General features: G+C 42.5%; 3 protein-coding genes across 4 annotated transcripts; 2 read left to right on the forward strand and 1 right to left on the reverse strand.

The window, feature by feature from the left end:
• Window positions 1–2,150: 2,150 nt before the first annotated feature.
• Window positions 2,151–6,064, reverse strand: LOC135622899 (multiple C2 domain and transmembrane region protein 16-like). The gene is made up of 2 exons (XM_065125216.1): window positions 2,670–6,064; window positions 2,151–2,555 (listed from the first exon to the last, which is right to left on the reverse strand). Exon 1 carries the CDS (start codon window positions 5,782–5,784, stop codon window positions 2,683–2,685), a length of 3,102 nt encoding a protein of 1,033 aa, XP_064981288.1. The 5' UTR covers window positions 5,785–6,064; the 3' UTR covers window positions 2,151–2,555; window positions 2,670–2,682.
• Window positions 6,065–12,659: 6,595 nt separating this feature from the next.
• On the forward strand, window positions 12,660–13,290 carry LOC135622213 (inactive protein RESTRICTED TEV MOVEMENT 2-like). The gene is made up of 2 exons (XM_065123861.1): window positions 12,660–12,794; window positions 12,865–13,290. The coding sequence occupies exons 1-2, from the start codon at window positions 12,710–12,712 to the stop codon at window positions 13,164–13,166; spliced, it is 387 nt and encodes a 128-aa protein (XP_064979933.1). The 5' UTR covers window positions 12,660–12,709; the 3' UTR covers window positions 13,167–13,290.
• A 426-nt stretch (window positions 13,291–13,716) lies between these two features.
• Window positions 13,717–17,708, forward strand: LOC135621970 (plant cysteine oxidase 1-like). Of its 2 annotated transcripts, XR_010490978.1 has the most exons (6): window positions 13,717–14,253; window positions 16,199–16,320; window positions 16,532–16,688; window positions 16,786–16,989; window positions 17,137–17,214; window positions 17,377–17,505. XR_010490978.1 is itself a non-coding variant. In XM_065123593.1 (5 exons), the coding sequence occupies exons 1-5, from the start codon at window positions 14,043–14,045 to the stop codon at window positions 17,499–17,501; spliced, it is 819 nt and encodes a 272-aa protein (XP_064979665.1). In that variant the 5' UTR covers window positions 13,717–14,042; the 3' UTR covers window positions 17,502–17,708. The 2 variants fall into 2 exon arrangements, 1 of the variants encoding a protein (XP_064979665.1); XM_065123593.1 differs by lacking the exon at window positions 17,137–17,214 and having other exon boundaries at window positions 17,377–17,708.
• The last annotated feature ends 1,875 nt before the right edge of the window (window positions 17,709–19,583 follow it).

The raw sequence follows: 19,583 nt of genomic DNA on the forward strand, positions 1-19,583 counted from the left end.
TAGCTGAATTTTAAATTAAATATTATACTTAATAAGAAACCTTTTTCTTTTTTTCATATTAATCAAACACATTTATCACCGGAGTAATATTTGTTTACCGATCTAATTTTTATTATAATATTTTTAAATAAGCTTATGATATTTTTCTAAAAATATTAAAAATATAATATTTTACATACAAAATCTATCTTTTGTATAAAAGTTTATTAATTTTAAATACATTTATAATATTTTAATTTACACGTATAAATCTTTATTTATATATATATAGTCAAATATATATGTATATGTATATATATATTTTGTCAAAAAGAATATAACAACTAACTAACGTTTTAGGGAAGTAATAAAAAACCCCAAAAAATAAAAAAAGGATTTTTTTTTTCCTTACAAAATTTTCCTATTATATTCTAAAATAATATTTATCGGCTATCGCAATAAATAAATTTTTTTCCACATATGATTGAGATATTTATTAATTAAATATCAACATCATATTAATTAAATCATGTACTTGTTACAGGCCCATGTCATTTTAACCTAATTCTAATTATTTATTAAAATAAACATATTTTTCTAATGCATGTATTCCCAACATTGTGATATATAGCGGTATTACTGAATTATAAGTAAACAATTATATATTTTATTTATAGGAATTTATTGTGCGGATATTATAAGTATGCCCTCAATTTTTGTCTTAAGATATGGTTTAGATATCACAAAAGAATGCTCTATATGCATAGATTATAGGTAGAAGGTAGTGTATGGTAGCCTCAATTCCCAAATATTAAATGTTAAAGATATATATACTCTTTCAACTAACATTCATAAAATAATAACTAAGCTAAAAATTAATATATATATATATATAAAGATAAAATAATTTAAAAGATAAAAGTAAGATTACACAAAAGGCAAAGAGTTGCTTGTAGTGTAAGATAAAAATAATATCAACTAATTTAATCGATAAAAAATTTAATATCTTATTTTTATCATTTATCCCTAAGAAGAAAAACTCTGATGTCGTCGTCAAGCAGGCAATTCTTGCCGGCCTCAAAGGCAAACCAGCTGGTCTTTTCATTAGCGTCCAACAGACGGATCACTTTCTCTCTGATCTCTCCTCCTTTGGTTTTCTTTGTCATATCGTCATCCGAAATAGAAATGAAGACACTTTCCATTCTGCTCGTGTCACGGGTGACCTCAGTCAGCTGCTCCCCTTGCACTATAAAATGACAAACAATTCAATGCTGATACACTATAGAAGATCACATCAAGAAATCTTCGATGAGAGAAGAAGAAGAAGAAGAAGAAGAAGAAATGGGAATACTCATTGGCTGAATTTTCTTGTTGCTTCTCTAGAGAAGAAAATGGTGGCGTAAGTTTCTTGATGGATCCACACGATGTAAGAGTGGTTGAAGAGAAGTCGTCAGTACTTAGATCTAGTCTTCTTTTCAATGTCCGAGGAGTCACTTCATCGTGGAGTAGATGCATTAGGATATAAAACAATAATGTCAGAGTTCTTTCTTTTCTTTCGTACAAAGACGGAGTCAAAATAGGAGGCGGCTTGAAGTTAAAAGATATCCTAAGAACATATCTTACTATTTTAAATAAAAAAATTAAGTAAAAAAATAATTGAAGATAAAAATAATTATCGAGGATAACGACGACTACAGACGAGAAAGCTACAGCAATATAGAAAACTATAATAGAGGAAGAAGCCACAGCATAGGAAGAAATTGTAATAAAGAAGAAAGCTAAAGTAGAGAAAAAGCTATAGCGATGTTACAGTGATGCTATAACAGTATCAATGAGGTGAGAGGTGGGTGACTGCGATGGCTTGAGTTTGTGCATGCAATGGCGATCCACACAGTGCTGTGTGTGGCACGGCTATACGTATACGCGAAGGAGAATACATCGGACCACTGAGTCCTGACGTGCAGACTATTGAGGGCACAAGCGTTCTTTTCGTTCTCCTTAAATCCATCGATTATTAACAGATCAACGAAGACTACTACGGTGAGGAAGATGAGGATTGACTATGGAGCCTCTTAGGAATGTGGCTGCAGTGACGTTGGTCACTGGCCGAAGGCAGGAGCGAAGCTTCGCTTTTCTCACTACTTTGATATCATGTTAAAAAGAATAGAATATAAGAAGAATTATTAAAGAAGTTTTTTTATGTTCACATGTCCCTCTTCTATTTATACAATTAAGAAAAAAAAATTCTTAATAGAAGATTTTAATAGAGTAAGAGATAATATCTTAAAGATACCAATATACATGAGTTAAATAAGATCAGCAAGAAATGTTGAATGATGCGCCAATATATTTTGGAGACAGCGATACTAGCAATCATGTCTTCAATGGCTCCATTGCATTTGGAAAAGTCTACTTTGAGATCATTCACAACAGTGGGGCAGTGTCTCCATCTCCTTTTCGTACTAACTGGAAAAGCAAGGACGCAGTAGAAGCCAGACCAGGATGGCACTACAAGCTAAGCCCACCCAAGAACCTGGATGTGCTGCTGCTGCAATGCTTCGGCCCAGCCTCCCCCACTGTGGAACAAACAGAAATGGAGGAGATGGAATCATCAGCTATTTATTGAAATCAATGGCGCAATAGAATGGGATTGGCATGCTGCATGAGCTGCAAACTGGCACTCGACTTACTCGACAGCCTCTCTCATATGATCCTGTCAGACAGCGACGGCAGGCGGCGGTAGAAGTTGACGGCCGCTGGCGGCAAGCGGTCCCGGAACATGGGATGCCGCAGGTAGTAGAACCCCGCCGCCACCACCGCCATCCTCGCCGGCACGGCGTACAGTGCCACCGCCAACAAGAAGCACAGAGCCACGAACATTCCTGTCGCCCGCGGGTCCCTCCACGTCACCAGCGCCTGCACCCGCTCCACCTGCGCCGCCACGTCCCCCAGCATCGCCTGGAACCTCGCTGCCACCCCTCGCATCCGGTCGTACCGCGCCCGCACCACCTCCGGGCCCCGCGCGCTCGGCACCGGGTCGAACTCCTCGTCCAGCTCTTCCCGCTCCACCGCCTCCGCCTGCGACGCCCTCAGGCACGGGTGCGGCACCGGACCCCGCGCCCGCCGCCGGTACCTCCACGCCCCGACCACCGCCACGTGGACCGCCACCGTCGGCGCCGCCAGTTCCGGGAACCACACCAGCAGCACCAGCACCCCGTGGACCAGCAGGGTGGTCGTTGGGTTCCGCCACGCCCTCGTGTCCTCGACCCACCTGGCCACGTCGGCCACCCACGAGAGCGCCGCCACGATCCGGTACCAGTTGGCGCGGACCCGCCGCAAGCTGTACCCGCGCGGTTCCGCAGCCGCATCCAGCACCCAGAGCGCCACCTCCCGCTGCAGCGACGGCTCCGACCTCCCCAGGTGCGCCGCCACGATCCGCGCTGCCGCGAGGCGGAGCGGCTCCCGTTGCGCCGCCGGGATCGGTCGAAGGTGGTGCATCGCCGGCAGCATCGGCTGGCCGTACACGTGGAGAAGGTCCAGAGCGGACCCGGCGCGGGAGAAGCGCACGGCGAGCTCGATCTCCCCCATCCGCTTCACCCCGGAGGGCAGCAGCATCACTAGCGGATAGGATCCGCGGTAGATCCGATTCGTCTCCAGCGTGGAGAGCCGGATCCGCACCTTCCCCATCGGGCGCGACGTGGCGTCCTTTCCATCGTCCGATTGGTCGAAAACGGCCACAGTGAGGACGGTGCATGGATCATAGACGGGCCACGTGTACTGCTCGTTCCAGGCCGGGTCGAAGCTGTTCGCAGCGGTGCGGGTCCGCGCCCACTTGGGCCCGTACTTGGCGACTGCGTACGCATCGGTAGTCCCCTTTCCGTCGACAGTCCGCACGGGGAGTAGGCCCCTGCACCCGATGATCCCGAGCTCGACGACGCCCACCGGTGATCGCCACAGCTGCCGCGCCGACGGCCGGTAGTCGCTCTCGGCGTGCTGCGGCTCGTCGGACACGTGGTATCCACCGTCGAAGCACACCCGCAGGTGCAACCGGCCCCCGTGGACGGGCCTCCGCCCCTTCTTCGCCTGCGCTTCTTCGGAAGTGGGCAGCAGGTCGAGCCACCTAGAGGCGACCTTGCGGTCGTCCACGCGGCGCTCGATGGTGGAGAGCAGGATGGAAGCGGACCCGAGCACGATGGCGTCCTTCCCGTGGCGGAGCTCGAGGGAAATGACCAGCTTCTGATCCTCACCGAAGGGCTCGGCCTCCACGAAGAGGAGATCCTCATTCCACGACGGCGGCGCGCCATTACGGCTAACGGCGTTTCGCGTCTTCAACACCTGGAACCCAAGCGCTGCCCTGACGTAGACGGCGTGTTCCTTGATGGACGACGTCACAGTGTCCTGGGCCTCGATGACGGTGGCACGGATGTACCAGAGCTTGGGGGAGACGTAGACCTTGGAGTGGGAGCCGGCGTGGCTCGTCGGGGCGTCGGCCTTCCACGCGTGGGGGAAGGAATCGTCCGCCTGTGTGCCGACCCATGAGGCGAGCATTAGGTCGCCGCCGCGACCGCGGCCGCCCTCGAGGCGGTACCACTGCGGGGCCAGCGGGCTGTCGGGAGGATCCCGCAGTGGGACCTCTGTGACGTCAAATCGCACTCCGCCCAGGAAGTGCTCCTCCTCCTCGTCTTTGAGATCGGAGAACGGGGGGAGATCCCACACGGAGATTTCGAGGGCGGATGGGTCAGCCGCGGCGGCGGAGGCGTCGCGCACGAAGGCGAATGTCTGGTTCCACTCGAAGAAGACCGATCGCCGAGCGGTTCTTGTGCTGACGTGGCGACCGTAGGCGGCCACCCGGACGTGAGGTTTGGCGTTGCCGGGAAGCTTCCGGGCCCGGACGACGCGGACGAACAGATACTGCATCTTGTCCACGAGGTCGTACTTACTGCGCTCCATGGCCTCCGGGGTTCGCGCCGGCGGCGCCATTTGTCGGGGCTGGGGGCCCCAGTTCGGGGTGGACTCCATCTCCGGTTCCGGTGGCGGAGGCGGAGCTTCCGTGCTAGGCTCCGGCAGAGGTGACGGATTCGCTTCGGCCGTCTCCGCTGGATTCCCCGTGCCGCCATTCTCCGTCACTGGAGGTGGAGCGTCGGATTCCTTTGGCTTCTCGGTCTCTGCTGCAGCTACCGGTGGCTCCTCTGGTGGTGGTGGCGGCGGCGGCGGCGACTTTTCTGATTCCGGCGCGGCTGTATCGGGAGCTTGCTCAGTAGCCTCCGTCGGCTGCACCGTCACCGGTGCATCCGTCTTTCCGGCATCCACGTTAACAGCCTCAGCCGGGGGCGGTCGCTCGTCCGACTTTGGTGCGGCCTCACTCGGCGGCGCGGGCGGTTTCGGTTCGGGAACCGGTTCGTCAACGTAATACACTTTTAGGTAGATGTCGCCCCGGACCCAGCTGAAGAAGCTCTTCTTCTCCACCGGGAAGCTCTCGACGGCCTCCTCCCCCTTCTTCACCACCTTCCTCGAGTCAATCCGCACCCGCCCAAGAAAATTGTTCCTCCGGCTCGGCCCGACCCTCCGGTCGTGGTACACCTCGACCTCAACTGGCTCTCCGGCGTCGTCGACGGGGCCGATGACATTGAACTCCAGGGCCTCGTTCCACGTGGGGCTGAGATTGCGCAGTACCGTCTGCGTCTTCCTCCGCTGCCCGTCGAAGTCGACGACCACGTACGGGCTCGACGTTCCCATGCCATCCTTTGGAAGTAGATCGTGAGCTTCCATCACCTCCACTACGAGCTTCCTGGCCATGGAGGCCATTACCACTAGATTCCAACTAGGTGCTCGAGCACTCTACCACCGTAAACATCTCGCTCCTGCCTGAGACTGCATGCGAGGATCACTGCCTGATATATAGCAGTGGGAAAGGGAAGGTCGATTAACAGCATGCAACAAGCAAGAAGGGGAGAGGATGCTTAACTTCACATGCAAGGAGGCCTTCTAATCTATTTCCTCATCATCATCTCTTTTGCCAGGGAGATTCCCTATCTTCTGTGTGTCTGTGGCACAACGCTTCACCCATCCTCTCTCTCTCTCTCTCTCTCTCGATCGATCGAGCGTGATGGGCATCAAAAGGGCAGCAGAAAGAGCCGAAAGTTGCTTTAATCTTCACCGACCAAGTTCTTGTCCTCATTCCGGCGGTCCCATGCTTTGACACGCGCCTTCCGGGTGCCGGCTGATGGTGGATGGCCATGGCTATTCCTCGCGGTGTTGCTTTAATGGTAGTGCTGCTTTGGAAAAGAGACGGGAGGTGCTTTTGACTTGGGAGGATGTGGTAGAGCTTAAAGTACTACACTTTTCCTTATTCCGGAGGAGATCGAGGAGGAGTAATTCTCGGGGGGGATCGTTATATATTGTGGGCGAGAGAAACCTTGAAATTAAAGTAAAAAAGTTAACAGATTAGTAAATAAAAAATATATTAAATGATTGACAAGGTTTATATGGTTTGATACTCGTCGTTTATATTCACGAATTAAAAATTAAACTTTATAAAAAAAATACATAACTCTTTAAAGTTGAATTAACTAATCCTTTTACGTAAATCTTTAAGGATTTGCTCTTAATATTCTTCTAAAATTACTTTTAAGTATTTTTTTCTTCTCTCATCAAAATTTTAAGATATATAATATATTTTATAATAATAAATGTTATTTTAATAGTCTATTTATTTAATTCATAATTATAATCTTTAAAAAAAATTAGGATGGGTCTTTTGTCATGAGAATAAAATTAAAATTATCACGAGTTTAATGGGTTAATTAGTTTATTAATTTTATTTAGCCTAAATTACTAGTTAAAATATTTAGGTTATAATTAATAATAATAATATACTTATTAAATTCTTATAATATAATCTTAATCTTGTTTACTTCTCATATGAGACTAATCGGGATATTATAAATTTTTCAACTCGAGAGCTTGACATCCTCGTCTAACATAATTCAAATCAAACCCTAGTATGATATGAGTCGTCTAACTCCATCCATGGATAGTTATTTTCTACTTGAGCCCTCTCATCATACTTAAAATACTAGGTCGACTCTAATACCATATGTCACAATCTAAGTTTGATGATGGGTTAATTGGCTTATTAACTTCGTTTGACTCAAATCATTAACCATAATATTTAAACTAAAATTGATAGTAATATACTTATCATATCTTTATAAGTCAATTTAGTCTTATCCACTTCTTGTTAGTTATATGTGTCATACAAATCAATCACGTGAATGATGACACATGTAACATGTTGTGATAATCTCTTCCTAGTTACAGTTATGTGTTTGGTCCTTAGATTTAAGATATCAAAGATGTTTTGTATGAGTACTTCAATGTCGGACTTATATGTTTGAAAGTTATAGATCTGACACAACGGAATGATAATCAACCTTATAAAGGCAATTGAGTGTCAACAGATAATCAGTCACTCTTGGTATCACTAGAGGAATATCTCATGTATGCTCGCTCAAACAAAATCTATGGATATGGTCATTTGGATTGAGAGAGAAATTTTTTGAGAGGATCTAATTAGATCGAGACTTGGATATGATTTCGTATGGGCTTGACGTTACCATTGTAGGGAAATATAGGAGCACATCGCATGCATAGTAGAAGAACAAAAAACATAAAAATATCAAATTTTTCAAAAAGTGTTCATCGTCGTGTGAAAATTGATATGCAAAAACCTACAAAACTGAAAACTACGTATAAGATAGTTATGTTACCTAAAGAGATCGTATATCATTGAATTCCTACATATATGTGGGAAAGGATGAAGGAGGTCAAGCATCATCATCTCTAGTAGTGATCCATACGGTATGGGCTGTGAAGATGCTCCTTAAATCGCTACCCAAATCTTCATACATGTTGGCTAAGAAGGAGAATGAGAGAGGATAATATGAGGTGACAACAAAGAAGTTTAGCCTATGACCCTTTGGTTCTCTTCTATTTATAGAGGTCTCATATCAACTTAACCCTAATGGATCTTGCTTTATTGGGTATTGGATCTCTATCTAATTACTTAAGCCTATTAAATTATTGGGTCTCTACCCAATTATCTCTTATTAGTTTTTATTGGATCTCATCTATAGGATCCAATAATTTATGGGCTTAATGGATATCCAATAAGATAGGGGCTCCACCGGATATCTCAACCTCTACTTATCATAACATCTATTATATGTGTGTGACCCTCTATGTCCAATATCGAGCTGACCATGAGTTATACCTGTTAGAACTTCTTCTGACTTAGTGAATTATTATCTTCATAATAATTCACTCTACTCATCGACTGTAGACGTATTAAGACACTATACTGCAGTCCTCAAATGATACAAGAGAATCCAATCCTTTGGACCTATCTATCCTCAGTTATCGTATACGTATAGTCCCTCATTCATCTAATATCCTAGAGATCGTATACCGAGTATAGTGTTGTCATGCTTCTATAGTTTCTCCTCGAGTTTTGCTCTGATCGGATTTTTCCGGAGAACTCTTTCTCTCTCTATCTGAATGATCTTGGCCAAGGATTCATCTAAGCAAGAATACATGAGATATTCTTCTCATGATACTGAGAGTAGATGATCATCTTTCGACACTCAATAGCCCTCGTAAGATTGGTTGTCACTTTCGATGACTGGTTGTACTAGATTTGAAACTTCCAAACATATAAGTCTGAAATCAAAAAGCGAAGTATCCATACAAAACATCCTTGGTATCTCAAGTTTGATGACCAGGTATACTATTGGGATGATAAAATCGTCGTTTGAGAATGAGGTATCATTAACCATCCATTTCGTAAGCAGATCAATAAGTGAACTCATTCTTCAATGAGCACTTGCACTGTAGCCCTAGTATCCCCACGTTAGCAGCTATAAGACTAGCTGCTACCATCATATGGATGGGTATACAGTACACTAGTCTGTTTGGTTATCTCGATGTCCCTCTCAAGTAACCTATGACCAAGATTATTTATGGTCTATGTTTAGAGGTGAATCGGTCTCATTATCGTGATCTCATCATGATCTCATCCTCATTGCACAGATCCATGGATATTGTAATATATTTATGCATCAAGCAATATAAAATAAAAAATATATAATAATAATAATAAGGAAAAAGATTGTATTTCATGCCACACGTGTCATCACTCACGTTATTGGCTTGTAGGGCACGTATTACTAGTAATCATGCACAATATATAATCTCTGGGATATTAGATGGCTGAGAGACTATAGATACATGGTAACTGAGGACAAATATGTCCGATTGATTGATTATATCCCCTATACCATTTAGGGATTATGGTATAATGATATAGTACGTCTATATTCGAAGAGTTGAGTGAATTATCATGGAGATAATAATTCAACATATCAAAAAGAGTTCTTACAAGATGGACTCACAACCAGCTCGGTATCAAGCATAGAGGGTACACATATATGGTGGATGTTGCGCCGAGTAGAGGTGCGGATATGAGATATCCACGGATCTCTTAGTTTGGATTCTATGGATAAGATCCAATTGGATAGGGATTCCATATTCAATAAGGATATAATCCATTAATGGTTAAGCAGCTTACACTTCTATAAATAACAGGAACCTCATGGTTCATAGGCTAAAATTTCTAGTGGTCGCCCCTCCTATTCTCCTCAACCTCCTCTCCTCATTGGCTTCAGTAGTCGTGTGGTGCACGTGGAGAGAGGATCCCATAGCGATCTGAGGAGCATCGTCACTACGTCGGATCAACACTAGAGAGGAGTATATGAGTTCTCTTTCATCTACTCTATCGGATCTAAAAATATCAAGAATATAAGATCTCCTTATGTAATACTTCTCATATAATGATCAAGTACTTGACTTTGAAAAATCTAATTTTGTTTTTATTTTTCGCTATGCATTAGATGATTTTGAAAAATCTAATTTTGTTTTTAATTTTTTAACACTTCTAACATGAGACTAATCAAAATATTATAAAAATACATAATATTTTGCCTAAAAACTATCATATGTTTAGCATGTTAAAAATCTTCTAGAGACGTGATTGGCATTAAAATAAAATTCATATATCATAAAAAAATTATAGAAAAGATGAATATGCATTTCAAAAATAAAACCTCTATTTCATTTATCTCCTTTTTTTTAAAATTACATTGTCTCCTAAATATAGAGGGTCTAACGAGAACTTTGTCTTCAACTGGAACAAATAACTCTTGAATTGCAATCACGTATCTAATAACAAAATTTAAGTTTATATTTCATGCAGTATTTTGTTTGATTTGAGAGAACAAGAAAGAAGTGTGGCCTACATGTAGTGTATCACGTTCCTCACTCTACTACCCTCTGTAGGAGAAGTGAAGAGATCGTAGAAGCCATCTCTTCTCTAATGTCCAAGGAGAAAATGAACTTTCTGGATATTGTTGGATCTAACGAGGGTAATAAACACGATAAGACGCGCATGACGTCAGCCGTCCTAAATAACGCCTCACACCCCCAAGTCAACGCAGACCGGGGCGTATACCGAGGCACATTAACGCTCTGCTTTTCTTCACGCCATGCTAACACCAAGGTTAGACCTTACCAGCCTGCCCCCTGCAAGTAGGCACATCAGGGAACAGTAAGCTTCCCTATAAATACCTTTGCATTCCGAATGGAAAAGGGGACTTGGACTTCTTCTCCGTCCAAAAACCCACTCCACATCCACTTACTCGATCATCGTAGGGGTCGGGTCAAGCTTCCGACCCGACCTTTGTGCAGGTACGAAGACAACGACTTCCCGCTAGGCTCCCGGACGAGGATCCACCTCGAGGAGTCAACGACACCACGTGCGATCACCCAGACGAACTCGAAGCCCACCTCGAAAAGATCCCCTCGTCACCCGGGCCCGAACCAAGCCGCGTCGACCTCGAGGCCATGGCTTAAGGTTGTTTACACTAATAGGATCTGACTTCGTTTCAAACACCACCTTCTGCAGTGAAGGATTAGAAGCTGGCTGATTCTACGTACGTGATGGGGAGAAGACTGTGTAGTATAGTGACGAACAGGTGATTTTTGACAACTCGAAGTAGGAAGACAAATGCCATGGTGAAACTGTGCGGTGTATATGTTCTTTACGTGGGTTAGGAACAGGTAAACCCTCGTTTGTCGGTTGTCAGGTAGGGTTAGGAAAGAACGGGAAGAAGTTTATTATATGGTGTAAAGAATACGGTGGACAGAAGATTTGATTGGACAGATACAAAGTAAGTATGCAAAAGCCAGGGGGAATACATTGTTTTCACTGTGCGGTATATGCTCTACGGGGGAGTGAGGATTCTGAGCTTTTACAGGCTGCCTTTGCGGAAAGAACGGGGAGAAGATAAAATTGAAGTTTCAGTGAGATCGGAAGCATAAATAATTGTGGACTTATATAGCTTTAGCAAATGGACACTGTAATTATAATTGTGAAACCATGCTAGTAGTAATTAAAATATACTTCCATGGCACATCATTAATTCCAAAAAAAAAGGAGAATTATGGTGAGTCCAATAAGCTTCATGATATATATATATATATATATATATATATATATATATATATATATATAGGGTTAATTATATATTATCCTTGTACTGTCTTGTATTTAAAAAAATATATATTTGAATCTCTATAATTCTAAAAATAAATAAATAACACCATATACAAAAGTGATAGGTAATAAAATAATTATATATATAAAGATAATTTTAACATTCTGTGGAAGGGATGTTGAAATTATCGTTTTGCTCATCACTTTCGTGTTGATCCAACACGTAATATCATGTGTTATGTTTTTCGTCAATGCAACTAATAACGTTATGACAAATGAGATTATTTGTTTAACTTTTAAAATTATATGAATCTTAATATAAAATTTTAAAGTACAGAGATCATAATACTAATAGGATCCAAGTATAAAAAGCAATATATAATTAGTTAGAGAAAGAGAGAAAAATTATAAACTAAATTACTTTACTATCTACCAAAGAATAATCAAGAATGCTTACTACCTCACAAGAAGTTCAACATTATGTCTTTTGGATCAAACCTAAGAATTGTGAACTAAATAACATATCTCGTGAGTGTTTATTATTTTCGTATCGTATTATATTTTTCATCAATACAATTGATGATATTATAGTAAATATGGTTATTTATTTTACTTTCGGGACTATAGAGATCTAAATATAAATTTTTTAAGTACAGAAATTACAATGCTAATAGGGTTCAAGTATAAAGTATAAAGAATAATACGTAATTAGTTAGAGAGAGAAACTACAAACTAGATTATTTTATTACGTACCAAAAGAATAATCAAGAATGCTTACTATTCTGCCTAAGGAATGTGAACCAAATAGCACATCTCATGCGTGCGAATGCAGTTATTCTCCTAACCCTGTCGATGCGATTCATTCATTCTGCTATTCTAGGAGGACTGATAGGCTCCCGCTCGTAGCTCTCATTCCTTGTTCTTGTAGGCCTTCCACCTGCTCTAGTTTTAGCCATTACATTAAGTTTGCCCATACATGGAGGTAATCATCACATCCAAGCAAAACGAAATGCTTCAAGTTCTAATCCTATCAGTTAAGCTACCAAAGCCACATCCATTTAAGGGTGAAGTCTGTCTGTCTGTCTTCCAACTCCATTCTCCGAGGCCAAAGAAACCACTCCAATGGAAAAGTCCTACGAAGTGTTCACTCCCTCTTTCGAATGGATTCGAGGAAAGGCCGCCGACACTCTCCGCGTTCGTCTCCAAGGTAATCAAGTCCATCCTCCCCATCGTGAAGAGCGCAGTTTCATGGCTGTGAGCTGTTCTTGATGTTGCAGGATTCGAGAAGAATCAGATCAAGGTGCAAGCTGACAACGAGGGCGGCCTGAGGATCACCGGTGAACGACCACTAGGTGGGAATCGATGGAGCAAACTGTGGCAGGACTTCGCAGTGCCCGAGGGCTGCAGTGTCGAAGCCATGCAAGCTAAGTTCCAGGAGGAGACTCTCTGGGTTACCCTCCCAAAGCGCGAAGCGCAGAAGGGGAAGGAGTTGCTGTTGAATGCGGTTGCGGCCGTCTTGGTGTTTCTTGGTCTTGCGCTGTATCATGTGAGGGAGATGTGGACTAAGAGATCTAGCTAGAGCTGATGTCCTTGATTCAAGAATAATGATCGTCAACGATGCATGCATGGTATGCATACATTCGTATGTAAGTGTGTGTGCGTATATATATATATATATATATATATATATATATATATATCGGACTATATACCAATCTGTATTATACGGGTAATTGGATCCACGTAATGTTGTCGTCATTATGATGACATCGGATGATACAAGGCCGCTGCACGTGGCGTGGCGTGCCGTGTCGTCCCGCAGCGTGACGCGTCACTCCCACTGTGGCCCACTGAATACTGCACGTGCCGGCGGCCGAGCGGGTTTCTTCTGGCTGTCCGTGACGGGATAGGTGCAGCGCATCCCGAGATCCCGAGTTCCGTACAACGAGCGATCGTCACGTGTTTGACACGTGAGTAACGGCGTAAGAAACGGCATACGTCGATTTAAATTACACAAATGGCCTCAGAGATTAGTGGCATTTACGTCAGTTTAGCTGAGGTAGTCAAAGGCTTCGGAATCTATGTACGGACACCGAGCAGGTTTGAGGACGCAAATAAGGCGGGCGGAGTCGAGGAGAGGGTGCAAGGAAACTAGCAGTATTGCTGCCTTCCCCCTTGCGAAACCACGAAGATTTCTCTAGCCAATTCTTCCCCCTACAGTGGACTCCGGTTTTCTCCTGTTCGAAGCCATCCGATGGCCCCCGGTTTTGCCTCCCCCGGCCCTCCTTTATAACCCGCCTATCCCCCACTCCTCGCCAAAGTTCCCATTTTTTTCCACTGTCCCCTGTGGATCCCGATCCTTGTTTCTACCTTATTCGCTCCAAGTTTGGCCTTTTGCCCGGTGTCCGTAAAGTTGGTACCTTGGGCGGTCTCGCGGCGAGCTCTAGGGGCCTGGATGAAAGTGGAGGCGAGCAATGGGGAGGAGGAGAAGAGATCCGGGACGAAGAGGAATGGGGAGATGCTGGTGAGGGGCAGGAGATGCCGCCAGAGGACCCGGTGGAGGGTCACCGCGATCCAGCGCCTGTTCTTGGCCTGCAAGTCCGTGTTCAAGGGCCCCGGCACCATCCCCGAGCCCGCCGACGTTGAGATGCTGCAGCTCCTATTAGGTATCTCTTCCGAACCCCTTCCACATCCTAGGGTTGCTTTGCATGAGTTGATCCGATTTGGGAGCTTCTCTGGTACGTAAGACGTTTTGGCCAACCTCTTTAAGACAAGCAGCTTCCAAAGCAAGGATATATTCTTCTTGATATCTAGTACTTTGTTATAGTACGCCAATACATTCATTCTTCGACTTGACTTAAATAATAATTATTTGTTCTGATGCTGGCTTGCAGTATTTGTCATTGCATATAGCCATGCTCTGTTTTGATTAGCAACTGAAGGGTACGGCACTCTATTTGCTAATCCATATTGTTTTGGCCTAATGAGAAGGCCTTGCCATAGCTATCTGCTGCATCGAGACCCCAGATATGATCCATGAAACTAAAATTTTGGGTTAACTCTGTCACTCTTTCTTGTCCTATGTAGCATATATTAATTTATGGGCCAATTCTGTTAAATGCATGATTTTTGTTGTGTCATCAAGTGAAGGTTTTTTTTTTTTTTTCCTGTATGTACTTAAATCATGGTTTATATGGGAGGATAGATGACATGGTGTCATCAAGTGAAGATTTCTTCTTGTTAATTCTTGGATGCTTGAATCTTTTTATGGAGAAGGATTAATTGTGAGATAAAGATATTATTTGTTGACTTTAGGATCATGTCGGTGAAGGGCCTAAGCTGAGGTTTCTCAGTTTCCTTGTTTTTAGTTGGCCACACCTTGAAGTCATGTAAACAGCGTTCCCACCATTGTAGGGATTGGGGTGGGAAGTCCAATGTGCTTAGCCTTTGCTCTGGATAAAGATATTGTTTGTTGACTTGAATCCTTTGACACCTGGGTTGCAATGGATCAATCATTATTGCAAGAATTGAAATATCGTTGAAGTTTCGATATTCTCTCGATATGGTACTTATATATATATATATATATATAAGTAAAAAATTTTAATTTTTTTTTTCGAATCATCGTCGCCTCTCTTCTCCCAAGGCGGGGCGACGTTGCCTATATATATATAATATCTTTTTATTTATATATAAAATTTAAAGAAAAATGTGCGATGTCGCCGAGGCGACGTTGCCTCTCTCTCTCTCTCTATATATATATATATATAATTTTTTTTATTTATATATCTATTTATTTATATATAAAAGTTTAAAAAAAATGTACGACGTCGTCTCTCTTCTCCCCCACACAGGGTGACATCGCAGATTTATTTATATATATATATATATTTATTTATTTATAAATAAAAAAATTGTCCGATAGCAAACGGTCCGCGTACCAATTTACTATCGGATTGGTACATACCGCCCATACCAGGCGGTATCATTTGAACTGTATACCTTGCTTTATTGTATCCTTAAGATTCTTACCAAGATTATTTAATTGTTTTTGTTGTCTATCTATTGTGGCACTAGAGTTCTTCTACTTGAATGCTTTTATATCATCTTAACGTCATCCTCGTATTTAAGGAAATAGAGATCTAAGTGTATCTATCCCAACCATTTAAATAGAATTAATAACTTTAATAGCCTTTGGTCTCATATGTCTGATCATTAACTGAATTGTTCTACCTATAAAACAAACAGAGATCACATATATCTTAATTACCTTGGTCCTCATATATCTATTCATTTAAATATGATTATTATACTTGTTGATGTTGAACAGCCTGTTTGTGCTGTCTGTTGTTGACAACACATGTCCGTATGAGAATCTTACTGCTGATCACATGAGACTAGGATTTTTTATCACAAGTGCTTATAAGCTTCCTTACACAATTTTTGAGTAATTTGGTAGTCACCTTCATTCTCATCATTGAACCTCTTGTCGAGCAGTTCATAGACAAGGCAGGACATCATATTTGCTTTTGCTATTAGTTGTGACTGGCTCTGTTTGCAAAAGTCGATGCTCATACTCGAGGTTTTGACCTTCTGATATTTTATCTCCAGATAAAATGAGGCCAGACGATGTTGGGCTAAGCACGGATTTACTCTTCTTTAAGTCCAAGAGTTCTTCCAAAGGAACTCCAAGGATCACATATGCCACCATATACAAGTGTGATAACTTTTCGGTAAGACTTAATAATAAAAGTGCATTCTAGATCGGATGCATTTGTTGGATATTCTAACATAATATGATGCCCAAACAAACAAACAAAAAATTAATAATTGCAGAAGTAAATTTTTTGTGCGTAGATCATATAGTGGAATAGAACATAATAGTAGCATTGTGAATATGGATTCCATGAACAAATTTTATGAATACATTCTGTTTCTTTGCAGATGTGTATATTCTTCTTGCCCCCAAAAGCAGTTATTCCTCTTCATGACCACCCCGGAATGACTGTTTTCAGCAAACTACTTGTAGGATCAATGCATATAAAATCTTACGACTGGCTCGATCCTGTCACATCAAGTTTCTCTACACCCTCAGCTAAATGTAAGCTCTTTTTCTTTATGATCACGTCTCTCTGAACTTTTCAGTATATTGGCTTATGAACCTTTCATCTGGTTGACAACTCATACTATAATTGCAGTGAGGCTGGCAAAGTTGGTGCTTGATTCTGAGTTCACTGCTCCTTGCAGCACCTCCATTCTTTATCCAACAACTGGAGGGAACATCCATACCTTCACAGCTATCACACCATGTGCTGTGCTTGATGTTCTAGGACCCCCTTACTCGAAGGAAGATGACCATGACATTACTTACTATCAGGATCATCCCTACAGGAAATATTCAGGTAAGCAGCAGCTTCTACACACCATGTGCTTGCAGGTTGTTCTTTGCTAGTTTCATTACATGCACTATTAGGTTGTTGATAATAGCATCACAAAACATAAATTAGGCAGTAGGTACCCTCCATAATAATATGTATCTTCTCTGTCAGGTGCTTCCTATAATCAAACATGATATTCGACCTCTCCATGCAGAGTGTTCAAGTAGCTGGTTGTTTTCTTTCCAGATGGTAGACACTAAACATTAGCATTGTTTCAGGAATTGACCTGTTAATCTGGTTCGATATTACGTGACTGATTAAGGATGACATTTTGAAGCACATAAGATTAAGTTAGACAGGAATTGATACTTTCTGTTCCTTCATTTACGAAATCCTTCGACCTTTTTCCAGATGGTGATACTGACCAAGGTGGAGTGGAGGATCATTGCCATGGGTGGTTGGAAGAAATTGATGTATCCAGGTATTTGAAGATGGATGGTGTGGCGTACCTGGGCCCACAGGTTATAGATGGTTGACAACAGTTCTGACCAGTTTTAGGTCAATACTCCCCATTTGGAGCAGTGATGTCATTTACTTCTTTTCTTCTTCTTAAGTTTCTTTTACCCGTTTTGTGAGTCTGATGTCAAGATGTGCAAAGGTGGAATTGTTTTTAAGGTGATAACACCATGGTTTTGTACTGCCTGGATTATCAATATCTGTTCAACTCCTAGTCATGGACTTCACTTTTTCTCTTTGATTCTGGGCTGTGGCAATGGTCAAATTCATTCAGCTTCGAGCAATACACAAAGCAGTTAATATTTCAATTTCACATGTTAATCCTAATCTTACTTATGATTCTGGGTTGTGGCAATGATCAAATTCATTCAGTTTTTGGCAATACACAAAGGAGTTTACATTTAAATCTGCTTTTGGATTAATAATGACCCAATCCAATCAAAATCCTTACTGATATCTATGAATAAAAGATTACAACATTTAGAATTCACTGCTGATTTTAGTTCTAATTTCCTGCTCATCATGCTCCCTCTGCACCAAGTTCTAAAGTTCTAAAGGGGGATTTGAAAAGATGCTATTGGTTCTTTGAGATGCCAAGACATCTTTTGGCTTTATATTGATGGAGATAATATATGACTTGGATTTGTGTCTCGAAGCTCATCAATCTTCGGAGGGGATACTGTTCTAAGTAACTTTTTTTGCAGCTGGAGAATGTCGTGGAGGACAGAGTGGGTTTGAGCAGTGCAGTTGTTCATTTGGGAGCTTCAAGGCAGCAGCACACTGTGGCACTGGGACTGATGTGAGATTCCTCCCTTGCTGTGAACAGCCAAGTTGATGACTCAAAAAAATATTCATGTACTGCCAATCACATGTTCAAAAAGAGAGTGTAGCCTCCTTTCTCACAGCGAGAGAGAGAGAGAGAGAGAGAGAGAGAGAGAGAGAGAGAGAGAGAGATTTGGGTCTTACTACAAAGGATCCTATCAAAACCATCCATTCCATCTTCAATTTCCTTCTACTGTGTTTTGATCTGAAGTTTAAAGAAAGAAAGGAGTAGCATAGAGTTGATTTCCTCCTAAACATCACCACTGTGTTTGACATGATAAGTGGAAACCCAGAGATTAAACTGAGACAAACAATGGATTCTTCTGCTACTTAGAAGTTGGTGCCATTAGCTCAGTGGAAGATGACAAGGTTTGCTGCAGTTGTAGCTTATAGTTCATAGGAATCTGCAAAAAAGATGGCCATTTGACAGTGTCTGTCATGTGGAGATGTATCCCACTGACTCATTCGCACAGTGACAGTCTTAATTTTTCCTTTCTTTTTCTTTCTTTATTGTGAGACCCACAATCTTATTCTTCTTCTTTGTTTTTATTTCTGTGCATGTCACAATAGAATTAATTTGGTCTCTCCTCTGTCACATACATGAAATCATTTATTTCTTCTTCTTCTCCATCATGACATCAGATCTGGACCGTCCATTTTGCTAATCTTGATCTATCACATCCTTCGTCTCTTACCGACGAGTGCTGCGTACTCGATCCCGACATGCATCGAGAAGTGCTGTGTCCTGGCCCCACCCCTTCTCGTCCTCTGCCTGCATGCCACGTTGCCGTTGAGTCATCATACGTCAGATATCTCTGTTGTGACTGCTATTGTCCCACTTACAAACGTTTGATTTCGAATGGACGGCTGAGATGCGAGAATATTTTTGGTGATCTAAAATACCTTTCATTTATGTTTGGAACACAGCAACAGTGCAACGTCCAGTCTTATCGTGTCCGTTGCCCCATCGCATACCCCAATTGTGGCGGTCCACTCACTTTGCTTTTGTTAGTGGGGCCCGTTCGGAACTGAGAAGTACAATAATTGGGGAGATTCTGATGGTCTGTGTCAACTTTGTGTCACCCGCCACCAGGGAAAACGAAAGCTTCCCCATGCAAGAACTCGCCCCAATCGACGGCCCAGAAAGCTCATCTCGGCCATCCGACGGCCGAAACCTCGTGATTCATCTGATGGACTGACATGTTCTTGCGGTATTTGTCATAGGCAATCTCGTCAAATCATGTGAATTGTAATCGGCGGTTCAGAAAGCTCGTCTATGT

This window comes from Musa acuminata, chromosome BXJ2-9 (assembly GCF_036884655.1).
Source record: "Musa acuminata AAA Group cultivar baxijiao chromosome BXJ2-9, Cavendish_Baxijiao_AAA, whole genome shotgun sequence".
Classification (NCBI taxonomy): Eukaryota; Viridiplantae; Streptophyta; class Magnoliopsida; order Zingiberales; family Musaceae; genus Musa; species Musa acuminata.

Excerpts from the sequence above, each read along its gene's own strand:
- LOC135622213 (XM_065123861.1), top strand. The coding sequence starts at position 12,710 with ATGGAAAAGTCCTACGAAGTGTTCACTCCCTCTTTCGAATGGATTCGA. Across the intron at positions 12,795-12,864 it reads TCTCCGCGTTCGTCTCCAAG|GATTCGAGAAGAATCAGATC; the intron begins GTAATCAAGTCC and ends TTGATGTTGCAG.
- LOC135621970 (XM_065123593.1), top strand. The coding sequence starts at position 14,043 with ATGAAAGTGGAGGCGAGCAATGGGGAGGAGGAGAAGAGATCCGGGACG. Across the intron at positions 14,254-16,198 it reads GATGCTGCAGCTCCTATTAG|ATAAAATGAGGCCAGACGAT; the intron begins GTATCTCTTCCG and ends TTTTATCTCCAG. Across the intron at positions 16,990-17,376 it reads TCCCTACAGGAAATATTCAG|ATGGTGATACTGACCAAGGT; the intron begins GTAAGCAGCAGC and ends ACCTTTTTCCAG.
- LOC135622899 (XM_065125216.1), bottom strand. The coding sequence starts at position 5,784 with ATGGCCTCCATGGCCAGGAAGCTCGTAGTGGAGGTGATGGAAGCTCAC.